This window comes from Procambarus clarkii, chromosome 65, assembly GCF_040958095.1.
Source record: "Procambarus clarkii isolate CNS0578487 chromosome 65, FALCON_Pclarkii_2.0, whole genome shotgun sequence".
NCBI lineage: Eukaryota > Metazoa > Arthropoda > Malacostraca > Decapoda > Cambaridae > Procambarus > Procambarus clarkii.
Window position 1 is genome coordinate 27,349,567 of NC_091214.1, and position 17,113 is coordinate 27,366,679.

A 17,113-nucleotide genomic window follows, 5' to 3' on the forward strand; every position below is an offset into this window, starting at 1 on the left:
AGAAGTGCGTTCTGGCTACTAGGTACGACATTATATATATATATATATATACATACATATATATATATATATATATATATATATATATATATATATATATATATATATATATATATATATATGTATATGTATATATATATATATATATATATATATATGTATATGTATATATATATATATATATATATATATATATATATATATATATATATATATATATATGTCGTACCTAGTAGCCAAAACGCACTTCTCAGCCTACTATGCAAGGCCCGATTTGCCTAATAAGCCAAGTTTTCATGAATTAATGTTTTTTCGACAACCTAACCTACCTAACCTAACTTTTTCGGCTACCTAACCTAACCTATAAAGATAGGTTAGGTTAGGTTAGGTAGGGTTGGTTAGGTTCGGTCATATATCTACGTTAATTTTAACTCCAATAAAAAAAAATTGACTTCATACATAATGAAATGGGTAGCTTTATCATTTCATAAGAAAAAAATTACAGAAAATATATTAATTCAGGAAAACTTGGCTTATTAGGCAAATCGGGCCTTCCATAGTAGGCCGAGAAGTGCGTTCTGGCTACTAGGTACGACATTATATATATATATATATATATATATATATATATATATATATATATATATATATATATATATATATATATATATACACACACATACATACATATATATATATATACACATACATACATACATATATATATATATATATACACATACATTCATACATACATACATATATATATACACACACACACACTAGCAGTACCCGGCCACTGCAACCTTCCCTGTCCTCCAGTCCTCCCCCACCATTCCCCCCTCACTTGTCTCCTCGGCCTCCCAACCATTCCCCACTCCACCATCCCTCGTCCGTCCCACCATTCTCCCTTCCTTCCCAGCATGCCCCACTCCCCTGTCCCTTTGTCCTCCCCACCATTCTCCATTCCCCCATCCCCTCGTCCCCAACATCCCCCCCCCTCCCCCGTCCCTTCGTCTTTCCTCACCATTCCCCACTCCCTCGTCCGATGCCTTCCCAAATCGTATGATGTTCCCATCAGAAAATTGGGAACATCAAGTGATCTAATGTTCCCATCTCTGAAATATAAGAAAAACTGTTAAAAATGAAAGGAAGATATGAAAAATTATAAATTAAACTATACCCACGAAATGAACGGTATGGTAAACCACACAGCTCAATTCCAACGCAATTGACACAAAATAATTAAATCAAAATGAAAATCAATAAAAATCTATGAAAAATCAATTTATCAATGCAATCATAAACATTGAAACGGAATTGTAACATATTTAGTACAGCATGTGTGTTGCTCTTACATGCAACAGATGGAGCTGTTTTTCAAGAAATGCATAGTTTTACCGGTCACAGGTGTGGCATCTATACTTATACTTACAAAAAAAAACGGTATGGTTAACAACACAGCTCAATTCCAACACAATGTCACACAAAATAATTAAATAAAAAATCAAATTAATCGAAATCTAAGGAAATAAAATTTATAAGTGTAATCGGAAACATTGAAATGGAATTCGGGATATATTTAAGTAAGTAATTATCAAAAGAAGGCACCAAACCGGGAAGGCTATGTAGCACCATCAAATACGCAAAATAATCAGAGGGCGCTAAATATCACCAAGGATGCCAATACGAGAACAAAAACGCATAAGGCGAACGATATCAAAAGTATCCGAGTCACCAAGAATTCTATCGAGGGACAGGTGACCGCGAGGGGCGGTCGGAAAGCAAGACACACGCTCGTCCTGGAAGTCAGGACATTCAAGAAGGACATGCACGACCGTAAGAGGGACAATGCAACTAGGACAATAAGGAGCAGGGCGGCGCTCCATCAAGTGACCATGGGTTAAGCGAGTATGGCCAATACGCAACCTCGCCAGAGCTGTTTCCCACCGCCGGTTACGGTGGAAGGAGGACGGCCACGAGGAAACACAACATTTAAGAGTACGTAGCTTGTTACCAGTAACAGACAACCAAGAAGCCTGCCAACGGGTAAGGACTGAGGAATGGATAACTGGGTAAAAGTAGGAATACGGAATGCCTTTACGAGAGATGGGACAAGAGCGGACAGCTTCCTTAGCGGCAGCATCCGCACGCTCATTTAAAGACACACCAATATGGCTGGGAACCCAACAAAACTCAACCGACTTAAATTTACTGTGAACGAGAAACAGCCAATGCTGGATCTCGACAACTACTGGATGAACCGGATTAAAGGACCCGAGAGCCATGAGGGCACTACGAGAGTCAACAACAACCACAAAGGAAGACTGACAACGAGAAAGCAGGAGACGAAGAGCATAGAGAATAGCATAAAGTTCCGCTGTAAAGATGCTAGTCTCCGGAGGCAAGCGACACATATAAGTGCGATCAGGAAAAACAACAGAGTAGCCAACACCGTCCGCTGACTTAGACCCATCGGTGAAGACAGAAACGGAGCGGGAGGGAGAAGAAAAGTGCTCGAGGAAAAGGCGTTTTAGAACCGTAGGAGGGGTAAAAGCTTTAGTGATACGGGTCAAGGAAGTACAAAACCGCGGAAGAGGGACCCTCCACGGGGGCAAAGAAGGAACAACACGAGGAGAAACATCAGAAATACAAACGGAGAGAGAATCCTGTAGGCGAGATAACCGGACAGAAAGAGGGAGGTGGTGAAGAGGAACAGGAACCGCAGGAGGGGTAAAAGTTAAAGCACGACAGAGGCGAGAGGAAGGATGTTGCAAGGACCGCGCAAGATAGCGAAGACAGTAGCGATCACGGCGGTCCTGGAGAGACAGGAAGCCAGTGTCAACATACAAGCTAAGGATGGGAGTCGAACGAAAGGCACCAGAACTGAGGCGCAACCCAGTATGGTGCAAAGCATCAAGACGGCGAAGAGTAGAAGGAGAAGCAGACGAGTAAGCAGGGCAACCATAATCGAGCTTAGACAGGACGAGAGAGGAATGTAAAGCAAGGAGAGTGCGCCTATCTGCCCCCCAAGAAGTATGGGACAAGACCCGAAGGAGGGTAAGGGCCTTAGAGCACTCAACACGGAGGTAAGAGATATGGGGAGACCAAGACAAACGAGTGTCAAGGAATAACCCCAAAAGCTTCGCGGAATCTTTGTATTCAAGGGGATGACCATAAAGTGACAAGGAGGGACGAAGAACAACCCGTTTCCGCGTAAAAGTCATGGCACAAGTCTTAGAAGTAGAGAACTTGAAGCCATGACCTGTGGCCCAAGACGACACGGCATCAATTGCAAGTTGAAGCCGGCGTTGAAGGAGAGGCGAATCATCACCCTGACAACAAAGGGTAAGATCATCGACATAGAGAGCGGAGAAGACACCAGAAGGAAGAGAGGAAAGAAGACCATTGAGGGCAACAAGAAAAAGAGTAGTGCTCAGAACACTACCCTGGGGCACACCTTCGTATTGCTGAAAAGAGGGAGAGAGAGCGGTACCAAGGCGCACCCGAAAGGAACGACGAGAGAGGAAGCTGCGGAGAAAGAGAGGGAGATGACCACGAAGGCCAAAAGAATGAAGTTGAGATAGGATATGATAACGCCAAGTGGTGTCGTAAGCCTTTTCTAGGTCAAAAAGGACGGCAACAACGGAGGTCTTCGCAGCAAAAGCAGTACGAATATAGACCTCGAAGTTCACCAGGACATCTGTCGTGCTGCGGCACTTGCGGAAACCAAATTGAGAAGGGGAGAGGAGGTGATGGTGTTCCAGGAACCACATCAGACGAACGTTAACCATACGTTCAAAGAGTTTGCAGACACAACTTGTGAGAGCAATAGGGCGAAAGTCCTTAGGGGAAGTACCCAGAGACCCCGGTTTGCGAACAGGGAGGACAACGGCATCGAGCCAGTCCTCAGGGACTGACGACGACTCCCAGATCCGATTATACAGACTCAGTAAATACTGAGACGTGCTCGGAGGGAGATGGCGAAGCATCTCATAATGAATACCATCGGAGCCCGCCGCCGTAGAACCGCAGAGGGCCAGGGCAGAACGAAGTTCAGAGAGAGAGAAGGGATCATTATAGGGAAGCTGAAGATGAGTGCAGAAATCTAAAGGACGAGACTCAAGGACAGGTTTACGAAGAAGGAAAGATTGGGGAAGATGAAGACCAGAGCTAACAGAAGAAAAGTGGGAACCCAGTTCGGAAGCGACCTGCAACGGGTCCGCCACAAGAGTATCATGGAGGTGAAGGACCGGTGAAACATCGGGAACGAACTTACCCGCTATCTTGCGGATACGCTTCCAGATCTGGGCCAGAGGGGTCTCGGACGTAATTGTTGAGACATAAGATGCCCAACATTCACGTTTAGCCGTACGGATGGCCCTACGGGCCACCGCACTCGCTTTCCGAAAGAAAAGAAAAGAATCGGTCGTCTGCCTACGGCGGTGCCTCTTCCAGGCTGCACGCTTACAGCGGACAGCCCGAGCACAGTCCGCATTCCACCAGGGAACGCACTTCCGTGGACCCCGAGAGGAAGAGCGAGGAATAGAGCGGAGGGCAGCGTTGAAGACAGTGTCATGAAAAAGGAGGAGAGCGCGAGAGAGAGGCAGAAGGGAGAGGTCAGGGAGAGCAGCACTGAGGGTAAATAGGGTCCAGTCTGCCTTAGCAAACTGCCACCTAGGGAAAGAGAGGGAAGGGCGAAAAGAGAAAAAGGAAACAAGGATGGGGAAATGATCACTTCCATGGAGGTCATCAAGAACCTGCCATGTGAAATCTAAGTAAAGAGAAGAAGAGCAGAGAGAAAGATCAAGACAAGAAAGGGTGCGAGTCCGAGAGTCCAAATGAGTGGGCTCACCAGAATTCAGAAGAGACAGGGAAGAAGAGAGGAGAAACGGCTCAAGGAGGCGACCCCGGGTATTCGTCAGAACGTCACCCCAAAGAGAATGACGACAATTGAAGTCACCCAGCAGGAGCACAGGCTCCAGCAAGGAGTCCAAGAGGTGTTTCAAATCAGGAAGAGAGAGCGGGACACTCGGGGGGAGATAAATGGAACAAACTGTGTACCATTTCCCCACAAAGATACGAGCAGCAGAACAATGTAGAGGCGAAGGAAAAAGTAAAGGAACAAAGGGAACATCAGCCCGAATCAAAAGAGCAGAAGAATTAGAAGCCCCAGCAATGGCTGGGGGGGGGGGGGGGAGAAAGGAATAGCCACGAAAACGACCAGGACGAGCACCAAGCATTGGCTCCTGGAGACAGACACAAAGGGGCGAAAACCGCGAAATCAGAAGTTGGAGTTCGAGGAAATTGGCGTAATAACCTCGAACGTTCCATTGAAGAATGGACAACGACGAGAAGAGAAAGGACAAAAACAGAGAACAAGGAAGAAACAAAGGCGAAAGAGCAACAGAGCACGTTAAAGAATATCAGGGTCGGGATCAGGGTCAGCAAAGTCAGGGTTAGGGGGCATGGGTAAACTGAGCAAAGACGGAGGGAAGGAAACGGGAGAACAGAGCAGAGGTGGGCGGGCAGGGTCTGGAGGAGGAGGAAGGAGGAGGAGACAACGGAGAGAAGCCGTCAAGGACAGCAGCAGGAGGGGGGGGGGGAGTAGAAAGAGGGGAGCGCACCCCAGCAAGAGCAGCAACCGAAAGGGAAGCAGGGGCCAAAGAAACCTCCATAGCAGGAACAGGGGGCGCAAGCACTGAAACGGGAGGGGAAGGAGCAACAGAGCCAGAAGGAGGAGCTGAGGAAGAAAGCGAAGCCTTCTTACCCGCCGGGGAAGAGGAAGGAGAGGAGCCAGGCTTACGCTTCTGACTTAAAGAGACCGGTGTCCCAGCAACTATGTACCGGGCAACGGATTCCAGTGTCTCAACAGGGGAAGCCGAACGAGAGCACACACGACGGCCGTTAGGAGAGCGATGGACATCCGCCCGCACCGACAGGCGGTGGGGAGAGCCAATAGATGGAGGAAGAGGATGGGAAGGAGGATCGGAGGGGGACGAGGAAGAAGACACAGAAGACACGACAGACCGGGTAGAAGGAAGGGGAACCCCAGACAGGGGACCAGGAGGAGGATCCTTCGGGAGAGAACCCAAAGGAACAGAGGAGGGGGCAGTGGGCGCATCAGGGTCCAAGGCCCGGAAACGGTTGTGAGTCTGAGGAAGGCGGGAAGGACGAGGAGAGGAAGAGCGCAACACGCGAGCATAAGAGATATTAGCATAAGGCGGGAGCCGGCGAACCTGGCGCCTCGCCTCAGGAAAAGATAAACGCTCCCGGTGCTTCAGGTTGAGGACGGCTGCCTCAAGCTTGGACACACGCACGGGAGAAGGTAGGAGGGGCCTCACCGCAGTTGAGGCAACGAGCCTGGGGAGAAGTGCACTCCGACTTAGAGTGACCTTCGCCACCACACAAAGGACAGAGAGAGACAGTCCCGGAGCAGCGGAGGGCACCATGCCCAAACCTCCAGCACTTGTTGCAGAGCCGAGGAGAAGGAATGTACTCCTGGACAGAGCACCTGGCACCAGCAAGAATGACAGAGGGTGGAAGGGTCCTACCATCAAAGGTAATCTTCACAACCCGGAGGGGTTGACGGCGACTACCACGAGGGGGACGAGTAAACGTGTCCACCTGGAGAATAGAATGGCCCTGGGCGGCGAGGATATGGCGAATATCGTCGTGGCAGTCGCGCAGGTCCCGAACACCGGTTGCAACATGGGGCGGGAGCAAAATAGTGCCAACACTGGCATTCAACTGAGCGTTCTTCGAGACCCGAACGGGGGTCTCGCCAAGGCAGGATAAGGCAGCCAAGCGGGAAGCAGCATCCTGAGAAGGAGCAGCAACGACACGTGTACCGAGACGAGTGGGGTTGAAAGTAATGGAGGCATCCACGGAATCAATGAGATGTCGATGGAGGGAGAAATCGTCAGGAGGCGCAGAATCAAGAGGGAGGAGATCAAAATATTTGGCCTACGAAGCGGGACCAAACAAGGCTTGATAGGTAGCAGAACTGGAAGGAATCGAGCGAGGGCGGCCGTGACGAGGACGGCGGTGAGAACCCCCAGAGAGAGAGGGGTTAAAAGGCGCAGTAGTTACAACTAGAGAAGGAGCCGCGCCAGGGGACGAGGTAGTCACCACTGGGGGCTTGGGGCTCGACCCAACCACAGAGGAGGGAGGGGAGCCAGGGGAAGGAGTCAGAGAGGCCAAAGGAGGAGCAAGGTCGGGGCCCAATGCAGCGGAGGCTACAGAGCCCGGTCTTCCAATACGGACCGACTCGGGGGCTTGGTCGCCCACCCCACGAGCCTGAGAAGGTAAGCCAGAAGCAGCCGAAACAGGGGTTATCATCTTGACGAAATGAAGAATTCACTCACGAATGTGCCCCCACACCCACCATGGAGCCACAATTAGAGGCAGGACACCCAACAAGAAGCTATCGCCGATCTTGTCGGGGCCTCCTAGGGGTGCGTCGTGAGTATACGCCCCACAAACGCCACCTTAAGAAACCGACAGTCCGTCGAGATCGGGTTCAGTGACGAAGTGGGGATTGACAATAAAAGGTTCCCCTCGCTCTCGACGTCGGGTACTGCAGTTCTACGGGTGCATGAGTATGCCTCCTCAAGCACCCGGGCGTCAAAATAGAAGAAGTCCATGGAAGAACCAGAACGAGCAAAAGGTCGGCAGGAAACGGCAAGCAGATAGGAGAAGAGGGGGGAGAAAAACGAAACAGAAGGAAAAGGAAAAGATGCCCAGCAAAATTGGAGAGGACGGCAGCAGGAGCACAAGGCTAGAAAAGGACAGAGGACTGTCCCAAGGAGCATCACACTCCGGCAGCCGCCCACTAAGCCCCCACACGGCGACAACGAGCTGAGCGGGGAGGGGGGGATATATTTAGTATTGCATCCATGTTGCTATTATATGCAACAGATGGCACCTTTTTCAAAAATGCATGTTTTTACCAGTCACAGGGGTGGAATCTATATAGTAGGTATATAAACAGATGCGCATATTCGAATGGAATGTTGCGTCAGAATTTCAAAGCAATCGTTGAAGAACTTTGGGAGATTACAGCGTGTGTTGCTCTTACATCCAATAGATGGCGATATTTAAAAAAAAAAAAAACATGTTATCTCCAGTCACAGGTAAGGCATGTATATAGATATAGGTATATAAACATGCGCCTGTTCGAATGTAACTTTGTGTCAAAGTAAGTAAGTAATTATCAAAAGAAGGCACCAAACCGGGAAAGCTATGTAGCACCATCAAATGTGCGGAATAATCAGAGGGCGCTAAATATCACCAAGGATGCCAATACGAGAACAAAAACGCATAAGGCGAACGATATCAAAAGTATCCGAGTCACCATAGAGCGAGGGACAAGTGACCGCGAGGGGTGGTCGGAAAGCAAGACACACGCTCGTCCTGGAAGTCAGGACATTCAACAAGGAAATGCACAACTGTAAGAGGGACAACGCAATTTGGACAATAAGGAGCAGGGAGGCGCTCCATTAAGTGATTGTGAGTTAAGTGAGTATGGCCAATCCACAACCTCGCTAAAGCAGTTTCCCACCGCCAGTTACAGTGGTAGGAGGAAGGCCTGGGGGATACACTATGTTTGAGAGTATGGAGCTTGTTACTAACTATAGAGAACCAAGCCGGTCAACGGGCAAGGATGGAGGAATGAACAACAGGATAAAAATCGAAATAAGAAATAACTTTACGATGGGACAAGAACGGACAGCTTCCCTAGAGGCAGCATCCGCACGCTCATTTAAAGAAACACCAATATGGCTGCGAACCCAGCAAAACTCTACCAATTTAAATTTACTAGAAATAAGAAACAGCCAATGTTGAATCTCAATGACCACCGGATGGACAGGATTAAAGGACCCTAGAACCATAAGGGCACTACGAGAGTCAACTACAACCACAAAGGAGGAAGGACAATGAGAAAGCAAGAGACGGAGAGCATAGAGAATAGCATAAAGTTCTGCTGTGAAGATGCTAGCCTCCGAAGGGAGGCGACACATATAAGTGCGGTCAGGAAAAACAACAGAGTAGCCTACACTGTCCGCAGACTTAGACCCATCGGTGAAGACGGAAACGGAGCAGGAGTGCGAAGAAAAGACCTCAAGAAAAAGGCATTTCAGAACCGTAGGAGGGGTAAAAGCTTTGGTGATGTGGGTCAAGGATGTACAAAACTTTGGAAGGGGGGACTCTCCACGGAGGTAAGGAAGGAACAGAAAGATAATCCTGTAAGCGAGATAACCGGACAGAAAGAGGGAGGCAATGAAGAGGAACTTTTACCCCTCATAAGAGGGGTAAAAGTTAATGCACGACAGAGGCGAGAGGAAGGATGTTGTAAGAACCGCGCAAGATAGCGAAGACAGTAGCGATCACGGCAGTCCTGGAGAGAGAGGAAGCCAGTGTCAACATACAAACTGAGGGTGAGAGTCGAACGAAAGGCACCAGAGCCGAGACGCAACCCAGTATGGTGCAAAGCATCAAGACAGCGAAGAGTAGAAGGAGAAACAGAAGAGTATGCAGGGCAACCATAATCGAGTTTCGACAGAACGAGAGAGGAGTGCAAATTGAGGAGCGTGCGCCTATCTGCTCCCCAAGAGATATGGGACAAAACCTTAAATAGGTTACGGGTCTTAGAGCATCAACTCGGAGGTAAGAGATATGGGCTGACCAAGACAAACGAGTGTCAAAGATAAACCCCAAAAGCTTAGTGGAATCTCTGTACATAAGGGGATGACCATAAAGCGACAAAGAGGGACAAAGAACGACTTGCTGTTGAGTAAATGTGATAGCACAAGTCTTAGACGCAGAGAACTTGAAGCCATGTTCAGTGGCCCAAGACGACACGGCATCAATCGCAAGTTGAAGCCACCGTTGAAGGAGAGGCGAATCACCACCCTGACAGCAAAGGGTAAGATCGTCAACATAGAGAGCGGAGAAAACGCCAGAAGGAAGAGAGGAAAGAAGACCGTTGAGGGCAACTACAAAAAGAGTAGTGCTCAGAACACTACCCTGGGGTACACCCTCATGCTGCCTAAAAGGGGCAGAGAGAGTGGTACCAAGCCGCACACGAAAGGAATGACGAGAGAGGAAACTGGAGGAAGAGAGGGAGGTTCCCACGAAGGCCAAAAGAATGAAGTGGAGACAAAATATAATACCGCCAGATAGTGTCGTAAGCCTTTTCCAGGTCAAAAAGGACGGCAACAATGGAGGTCTTCGCAGCAAAAGCAGTACGAATATAATCAAAGTTCACCAAGACATCCGTTGTGCTGCGGCATTTGCGAAAACCAAACTGAGAAGGGGAGAGGTTGTAATAGTGTTCTAATAACCACATCAAACGAACGTTAACCATACGTTCAAAGAGCTTGTAGACACAACTCATGAGGGCAATGAGGTGGACGTCCTCAGAGGATGATCCGAGAGACCCTGGTTTCCGAACAGGGAGGACAACAGCATCGAGCCAGTCCTCAGGGACTGACAACAACTCCCAGACCCAATTGTACAGACTCAGTAAATACTGAGACGTGCACAGAGGGAGATGGCAAAGCATTTCATAATGAATGCCATCGGAGCCCGCTGTCGTAGAACTGCAGAGGGCCAGGGCAGACTGAAGGTCAGAGAGAGAGTAGGGATCATTATAGGGAAGGCGAAGATGAGTACAGAAATTTAAAGAACGAGATTTAAGAATAGGCTTACGAAGAAGGAAGGATTGGGGAAGACGAGAACCAAAACTAACAGATGAAAAGTGGGAACCCAGTTCGGTCGCGACCTGCAACGGGTCTGCCACAAGAGCATCACGGAGGCGAAGGACCTGCGAGACATCGGGAACGAACTTACCCGCAATCTTGCGGATATGCTTCCAGACCAGTGGTAGAAGATTTTCGGACGAAATGGTGGCGACATAAGTCATCCAGTAAGCACGTTTACCCGCACGGATGGTCCTATGGGCCACCGCACTCGCCTTCCAAAACAAAAGAAAAGACTCAACCGTCTGCCGGCAGCGATGCCTCTTCCAGGCTGCACGCTTACAGCGGACAGCCCGAACACAGTCTACATAACAGCAGGGAACGCACTTCCACGTTCCCCGAGAGGAAGAACGAGGAATAGAGTGGAGGGCAGTGTCAAAGACAGTGTCATGAAAAAGAAGGAGGGGCGCGAGGGAGAGGCAGAACGGAGAGGTCGGAAATAGTAGCACGGAGAGTAAAGAGGCGCCAGTCAGCCTCGGCAAACCTCCACCTAGGGAAGGAAAGAGGAGGGTGAAAAGAGAAAAAAGTAACAAGGATAGGAAAATGGTCACTGCCATGGAGGTCATCAAGGACCCGCCACCCGAAATCTAAGGAAAGGGGTGACGACCACAGAGAAAGATCGAGACAGGAAAGGGAGTGAGTCCGAGAGTACAAATGAGTGGGCTCAAAGGAATTCAGAAGGGACAGAGAAGAAGAGAGGATGAAAGGTTCAAGGAGGCGATCCTGGGTGTTCATCAGAACATCACCCCAAAGGGAATGACGACAATTAAAAAATCCTAGCAATAGCACAGGCTCCGGCAAGGAGTCTAGGTGTTTAAGATCATGAAGAGAAAGCGGGACACTCTTGGAAGATAAATGGAACAAACCATGTACCATTTACTCACACAGACACGGGCAGCAGAAAAATGGAGAGGCGAGGAAAAAAGTAAGGGGACGAAGGGAACATCTGAGCGAATCAAGAGAGCAGAAGAGTTATGGCCCCAGCAACAGCTGAGGGGGGGGGGGAGAAAAGAATAGCTACAAAAGCGACCAGGACGAGCACCAAGCATCGGCTCCTGGAGACAGACACAATGGGGGCAAAAACTGTGAAATTAGAAGTAGGAGGTCAAGGAAATTGGCGTAATATCCACGGAAGTTCCATTGAAGAATAGACATCGGCAAAAAGAGAAAGGATAGCAACAGAGAGCAAAGAAGAAACAAAGGTGAAAAAGGAACACAGAACGTTAAAAATGCACAGGGTCAGGGTCAAGGTCAGCGAAGTCAGGGTTAGGGGGCATGGGTAAACTTAGTAAAGAAGGAGGGAAAGAAGCTGGAGGACAGACCAGAGGTGGATGAGCCGGGTCTGGAGGAGGAGGAGGAGCAGAAAGAGGGGAGTGCACAGCAGCAAGGGCAGTAACCGAGATGGAACCGGGGGCTAAAGAAACCGCCACAGTAGGAACTGGGGGCATCACTACTGAAGCGGGAGGAACGATAGAATCAGAAATAGGGAGCGAAAAAGAAAGCGAAGCCTTCTTACCTACCATGGAGGAGGAAGGAGAGGAACCAGGTTTCCACTTCTGACTCAGAGACAGGTGTTCCAACAGCAATGTACTGGGCAACAGACTCCAGCGTATCGATAGGAGAAGAGCGAGAGCAAACAACATGATCACCAGGAGAGCGATGGACATCGGCCCGCACAGTCAGGCGGCGTGGAGAGCCAAGAGACGGAGGAGAATGACGGGAAGGAGGACCAGAGGGAGAGGAAAAAGAAGACACAGGAGACATGACAGACTGGGTAGAAAGAAGGGAAACCCTAGACAGAGAACCAGGAGGGGGATCATCCGGGACAGAACGAAGGGAACAGGGGTGGTGGTGGTGTCAAAGAATAACCCCAAAAGCTTCGTGGAATCTTTGTACTCAAGGAGATGATCATAAAGTGATAAAGAGGGACAAAGAACGACCCGCTTCCGAGCAAAAGTCATGGCACAAGTCTTAGTAGTAGAGAACTTGAAGCCATGACTGGTGGCCCAAGATGACACGGCATCAATCGCAAGTTGAAGCCGCCGTTGAAGGAGAGGCGAATCATCACCTTGACAGCAAAGAGTAAGATCATCAACATAAAGAGCGGAGAAGATGCCAGAAGGAAGGGAGGAAAGGAGACCATTGAGGGCAACTAGAAAAAGAGTAGTACTCAGAACACTACCTTGGGGCACACCTTCATACTGCCGAAAAGAGGCAGAGAGAGTGGCATCAAGCCTGACTCGAAAGGTACAACGAGAGAGAAAGCTTTGAAGGAAGAGTGGGAGATTACCACGAAGGCCAAAAGAACGAAGTTGGGACAGAATGTGGTATCTCCAAGTCGTGTCATAAGCCTTTTCCAGGTCAAAAAGGACGGCAACAACGGAGGTCTTCGCAGCAAAAGCAGTATGAATATAGACCTCCAAGTTCACCAGGACATCAGTCGTGCTGCGGCACTTGCGAAAACCAAATTGAGAAAGAGAGAGGTGGTGATGGTGTTCCAAGAACCACATCAGACGGACATTTACCATACGCTCAAACAGCTTGCAAACACAACTCGTGAGAGCAATAGGGCAGAAGTCCTTAGGGGATGTACCGAGAGACCCTGGTTTCCGAATTAGGAGCTCAACGGCATCGAACCAGTCCTCAAGGACGGACGACGACTCCCAGACCTGGTTATACAGATTCAGTAAATACTGAAACGTGCACGGAGGGAGATGGAGAAGCATCTCATAATGAACGTCATCCGAGCCTGCTGCTGTAGATCCGCAGAAGGCTAGGGCAGACTGAAGTTCAGAAAGAGAGAAAGGATCGTAGGGAAGGCGGAGATGAGTGTGGAAATCTAAAGGATAAGAGTCAAGAACAGGCTTACGAAGAAGGAAGGATTGAGAAAGATAAAAACCAGAGCTAACAGAAGAAAAGTGGGAACCCAGTTCGGCTGCGACCTTCACTGGATCCGCCACAAGAGTTCCACGGAGGTGGAGAACCGGCGAGACATCTGGAACGAACTTGCCCGCAACCTTGCGGATCTTTTTCCAGATCTGCTGTAGAGGAGTATCGGACGTAATGGTGGAAACATAAGATTTCCAACTCTCACGTTTAGCAGTATGGATGGTCCTACGGGCCACCGTACTTGCCTTCCAAAACAGAATAAAAGAATCAGCCGTCTGCCGGCGGCGGTGTTTTTTCCAGGCTGCACGCTTACAGCGGACAGCCCGAGCACAGTCCGCATTCCACCAGGGAACACACTTCCGGGTGCTCCGGGAGGAAGAGCGAGGGATAGAGGTGAGGGCAGCGTTGAAGACAGTGTCAAAAAAAAAGGAGGGCGTGTGGAAGAGGAAGAGAGGAGAGGTCAGAGAGAGTAGCATGGAGAGTGAATAGGCACCAGTCAGCCTTGGCAAACTGCCACCTAGGGAAGGAAAGGGTGAGGGTGGAAAGAGAAAAAGGAAACGAGGATGGGGAAATGATCACTGTTATGGAGGTCATCAAGAACCTGCCACGTGAAATCTAAGTAAAGGGACGACGAGCAGAGAGAAAGATCAAGACAGGAAAGGGTGCGAGTGCGAAAGTCCACATGAGTGGGCGCACCAGAATTCAGAAGAGATAGAGAAGAAGCAAGGATGAACGGTTCGAGAAGACGGCCTCAGGTGTTTGTGAGAACATCACCCCAGAGGGAATGTCGACAGTTGAAATCACCCAAAAGGAGCACCGGCTCCGGCAAGGAGTCCAGGAGGTGCTTAAGATCAGGAAGGGAAAGAGGGACATTTGGAGGGAGATAAATGGAACAGACTGTATACCATTTACCCACAAAAACACGGGCAGCAGAACAATGGATAGGGGACGGAAGAATTAGGGGGAACGAAGGGAATATCAGAACGAATTAAGAGAGCAGTGGAGTTATGAAGAAGACACATTATCAAAGAGAAAGGACAGTAACAGAGAACAAGAAAGAAATAAAGGTAAAGAGGAACACAGTTTATTAAAGAATCTCAGGATCAGGGTCTGGATCAGGAGCAGGGTCGGCAAAATCAGGGTTAGGGGGCATGGGTAAACTTAGTAAGGAGAGAGGGAAAGGAGCGAGAGAACAGACCAGAGGTGGACTGACGGGGTCCGGAGGAGGAGGAGACAACTGAGAGGGGCAAGCAAGGACAGTTGAAGGATGGGGGGGGGCAGTAATCAGGGAGTGCACCTCAGGAAGGGCAGCAACAGAGAGGAAATCGGGGGCGGAAGAAACCTCCATATCAGATACAGGGGGTTTGACTACTGAAATGGGAGGGGATGTAGTGACAGTCAGAGGGAGGGGGTGAGGAAGAAAGCGAAACCTTCTTACCCGCCGGAGAGGAAGAAGGAGAGGAGCCAGGTTTACATTTCTGACTCCAAGAAACAGGCGTTCCAGTAACAACGTACCGGGTGACAGGCTCAATGGTCTCAGCAGGAGAAGAGGAACGGGAGCGAACAACACGAAGATTGCTGGGAGGATGATGGATATCAGCCTGGACAGACAGGTGGCGTGGAGGGTCAAGAGACTGGGGGGAGGGTCGGGAAGAAAGAGTGGGGGGGGAGATGGGGAAGAAGACAAAGGAGATATGGTGGACTGGGTAGGAAGGGGGGAAATCCCAAATGGAGAACCGGGAGGGAGACCATCTGGGACAGGAGGCAAAGGAATAGGGAAGGAGGTGGTGGCTGTGGTCGGGTTTAAGGCCTGGAAACAGTTTTGAGACTGAGGAAGACGGGAAGGACGAGGAGAGGTAGAACGCAACACACGAGCATAGGAGACGCCCGCGAAAGGGGCGAGACGACGAACTTGGCGTCTTGCTTCAGGAAAAGACAGACGATCACGATGCTTCAAGTTGAGGACGGCTTCCTCGAGTTTGTAGTGCATACACGAGCGTGAGAAGGTAGGGTGGGATTCACCGCAATTGAGGCAGCGAGCCTGGGGAGAAGTGCACTCGGACTTAGAATGACTATCGTCCCCACACAAAGGGCACAGATACACAGTACTGGTGCATTTGAGGACACCGTGCCTAAACTTCCAACACTTATTGCATAGTGTAGGAGAAGGAATGTACTCCTGAACGGAGCATCTGGCACCAGCAATAATAATAGAGGGCGGAAGGGCCCTACTCTCAAAGGTGATTTTTACAACTCGAAGCGGCTGACTGCGACGACCACGAGGGGGGTCGAGTAAACGTGTCCACCTGGAGGACAGAATGGCCTTGGGCTTCGAGGATATGTTTAATATCCTCATGGCAATCTTTGAGGTCCCGAACACCAGTTGCAACATGGTGTGGGAGGAGAACAGTGCCAACACTGGCATTTAACCGAGCGTTCTTGGAGACCCGAACAGGGTTCTCTCCAATGCAGAACAAAGCGGCTTAGCGAGTAGCTGCATCCTGAGGAGCAGCAGCGACAACACATGTACCGTAACTGGTGGAGTTAAAAGTAACAGAGGCATCTACTGAATCAACAAGGTATTTAGGGAGGGAGAAATCGTCAGGAGTAGAATCCTGATGGTGGATATCAAAGTTTTTAGCCCACGTAGCGGGACCAAACAAGGCATTGTAAGTACTATTAATGTAGTACCAATATACAAAAAGGGTGACAGACAAGAGGCACTGAACTACAGGCCAGTGTTCTTAACTTGTATACCATGCAAGGAGATGGAGAAGATTGTGAGAAAAAACCTAGTAACACATCTGGAGAGAAGAGACTTCGTGACAACCCATCAACATGGGTTCAGGGAGGGTAAATCTTGCCTTAAAGGCTTGATAGAATTCTACGATCAGGTGACAAAGATTAAGCAAGAAAGAGAAGGATGGGCGACTGCATTTTTTTGGACTGTCAGAAAGCCTTTGACACAGTACCCCATAAAAGGTTGATGCATAAGCTTGAGAAACAGGCAGGAGTAACTGGAAGGGATAAGCTCCAGTGGATAAGGGAGTACCTAAGCAATAGGAAGCATAGAATTACAGTGAAGGGTGAGACCTCAGAATGGCGTGAAGTCATCAGTGGAGTTCCACAAGGCTCTGTGCTTGGACCTATCCTGTTTCTGATATACGCAAATGATCTTCCAGAGGGTATAGACTCATTCCTCTCAATGTTTGCTGACGACGCCAAAATTATGAGAAGGATTAAGACAGAGGAGGGCATCTTGAGGCTTCAAGAAGACCTGGACAAGCTGCAGGAATGGTCGAACAAATGGCTGTTAGAGTTTAACCCAAGCAAATGTAATGTAATGAAGATAGGGGTAGGAAGCAGGAGAGAGAAAGACCTGGGGGTTGATATCACGCCAGACCTGTCCCCTAAAGCTCATATCAAGAGGATAACATCAGCAGCATATGCCAGGTTGGCTA

At 49.1% G+C, this 17,113-nt stretch overlaps 1 protein-coding gene across 1 annotated transcript in view; it reads left to right on the forward strand.

Moving 5' to 3' along the window:
* The first annotated feature begins 12,164 nt into the window (after positions 1-12,164).
* LOC138355039 (uncharacterized) overlaps positions 12,165-17,113 on the forward strand; it is a 36,980-nt gene continuing 32,031 nt past the window's right edge. The window contains exon 1 of the mRNA XM_069309751.1: positions 12,165-12,309. Coding sequence (XP_069165852.1) covers positions 12,165-12,309 — 145 coding nt within the window. The remainder of the gene's footprint in view (positions 12,310-17,113) is intronic.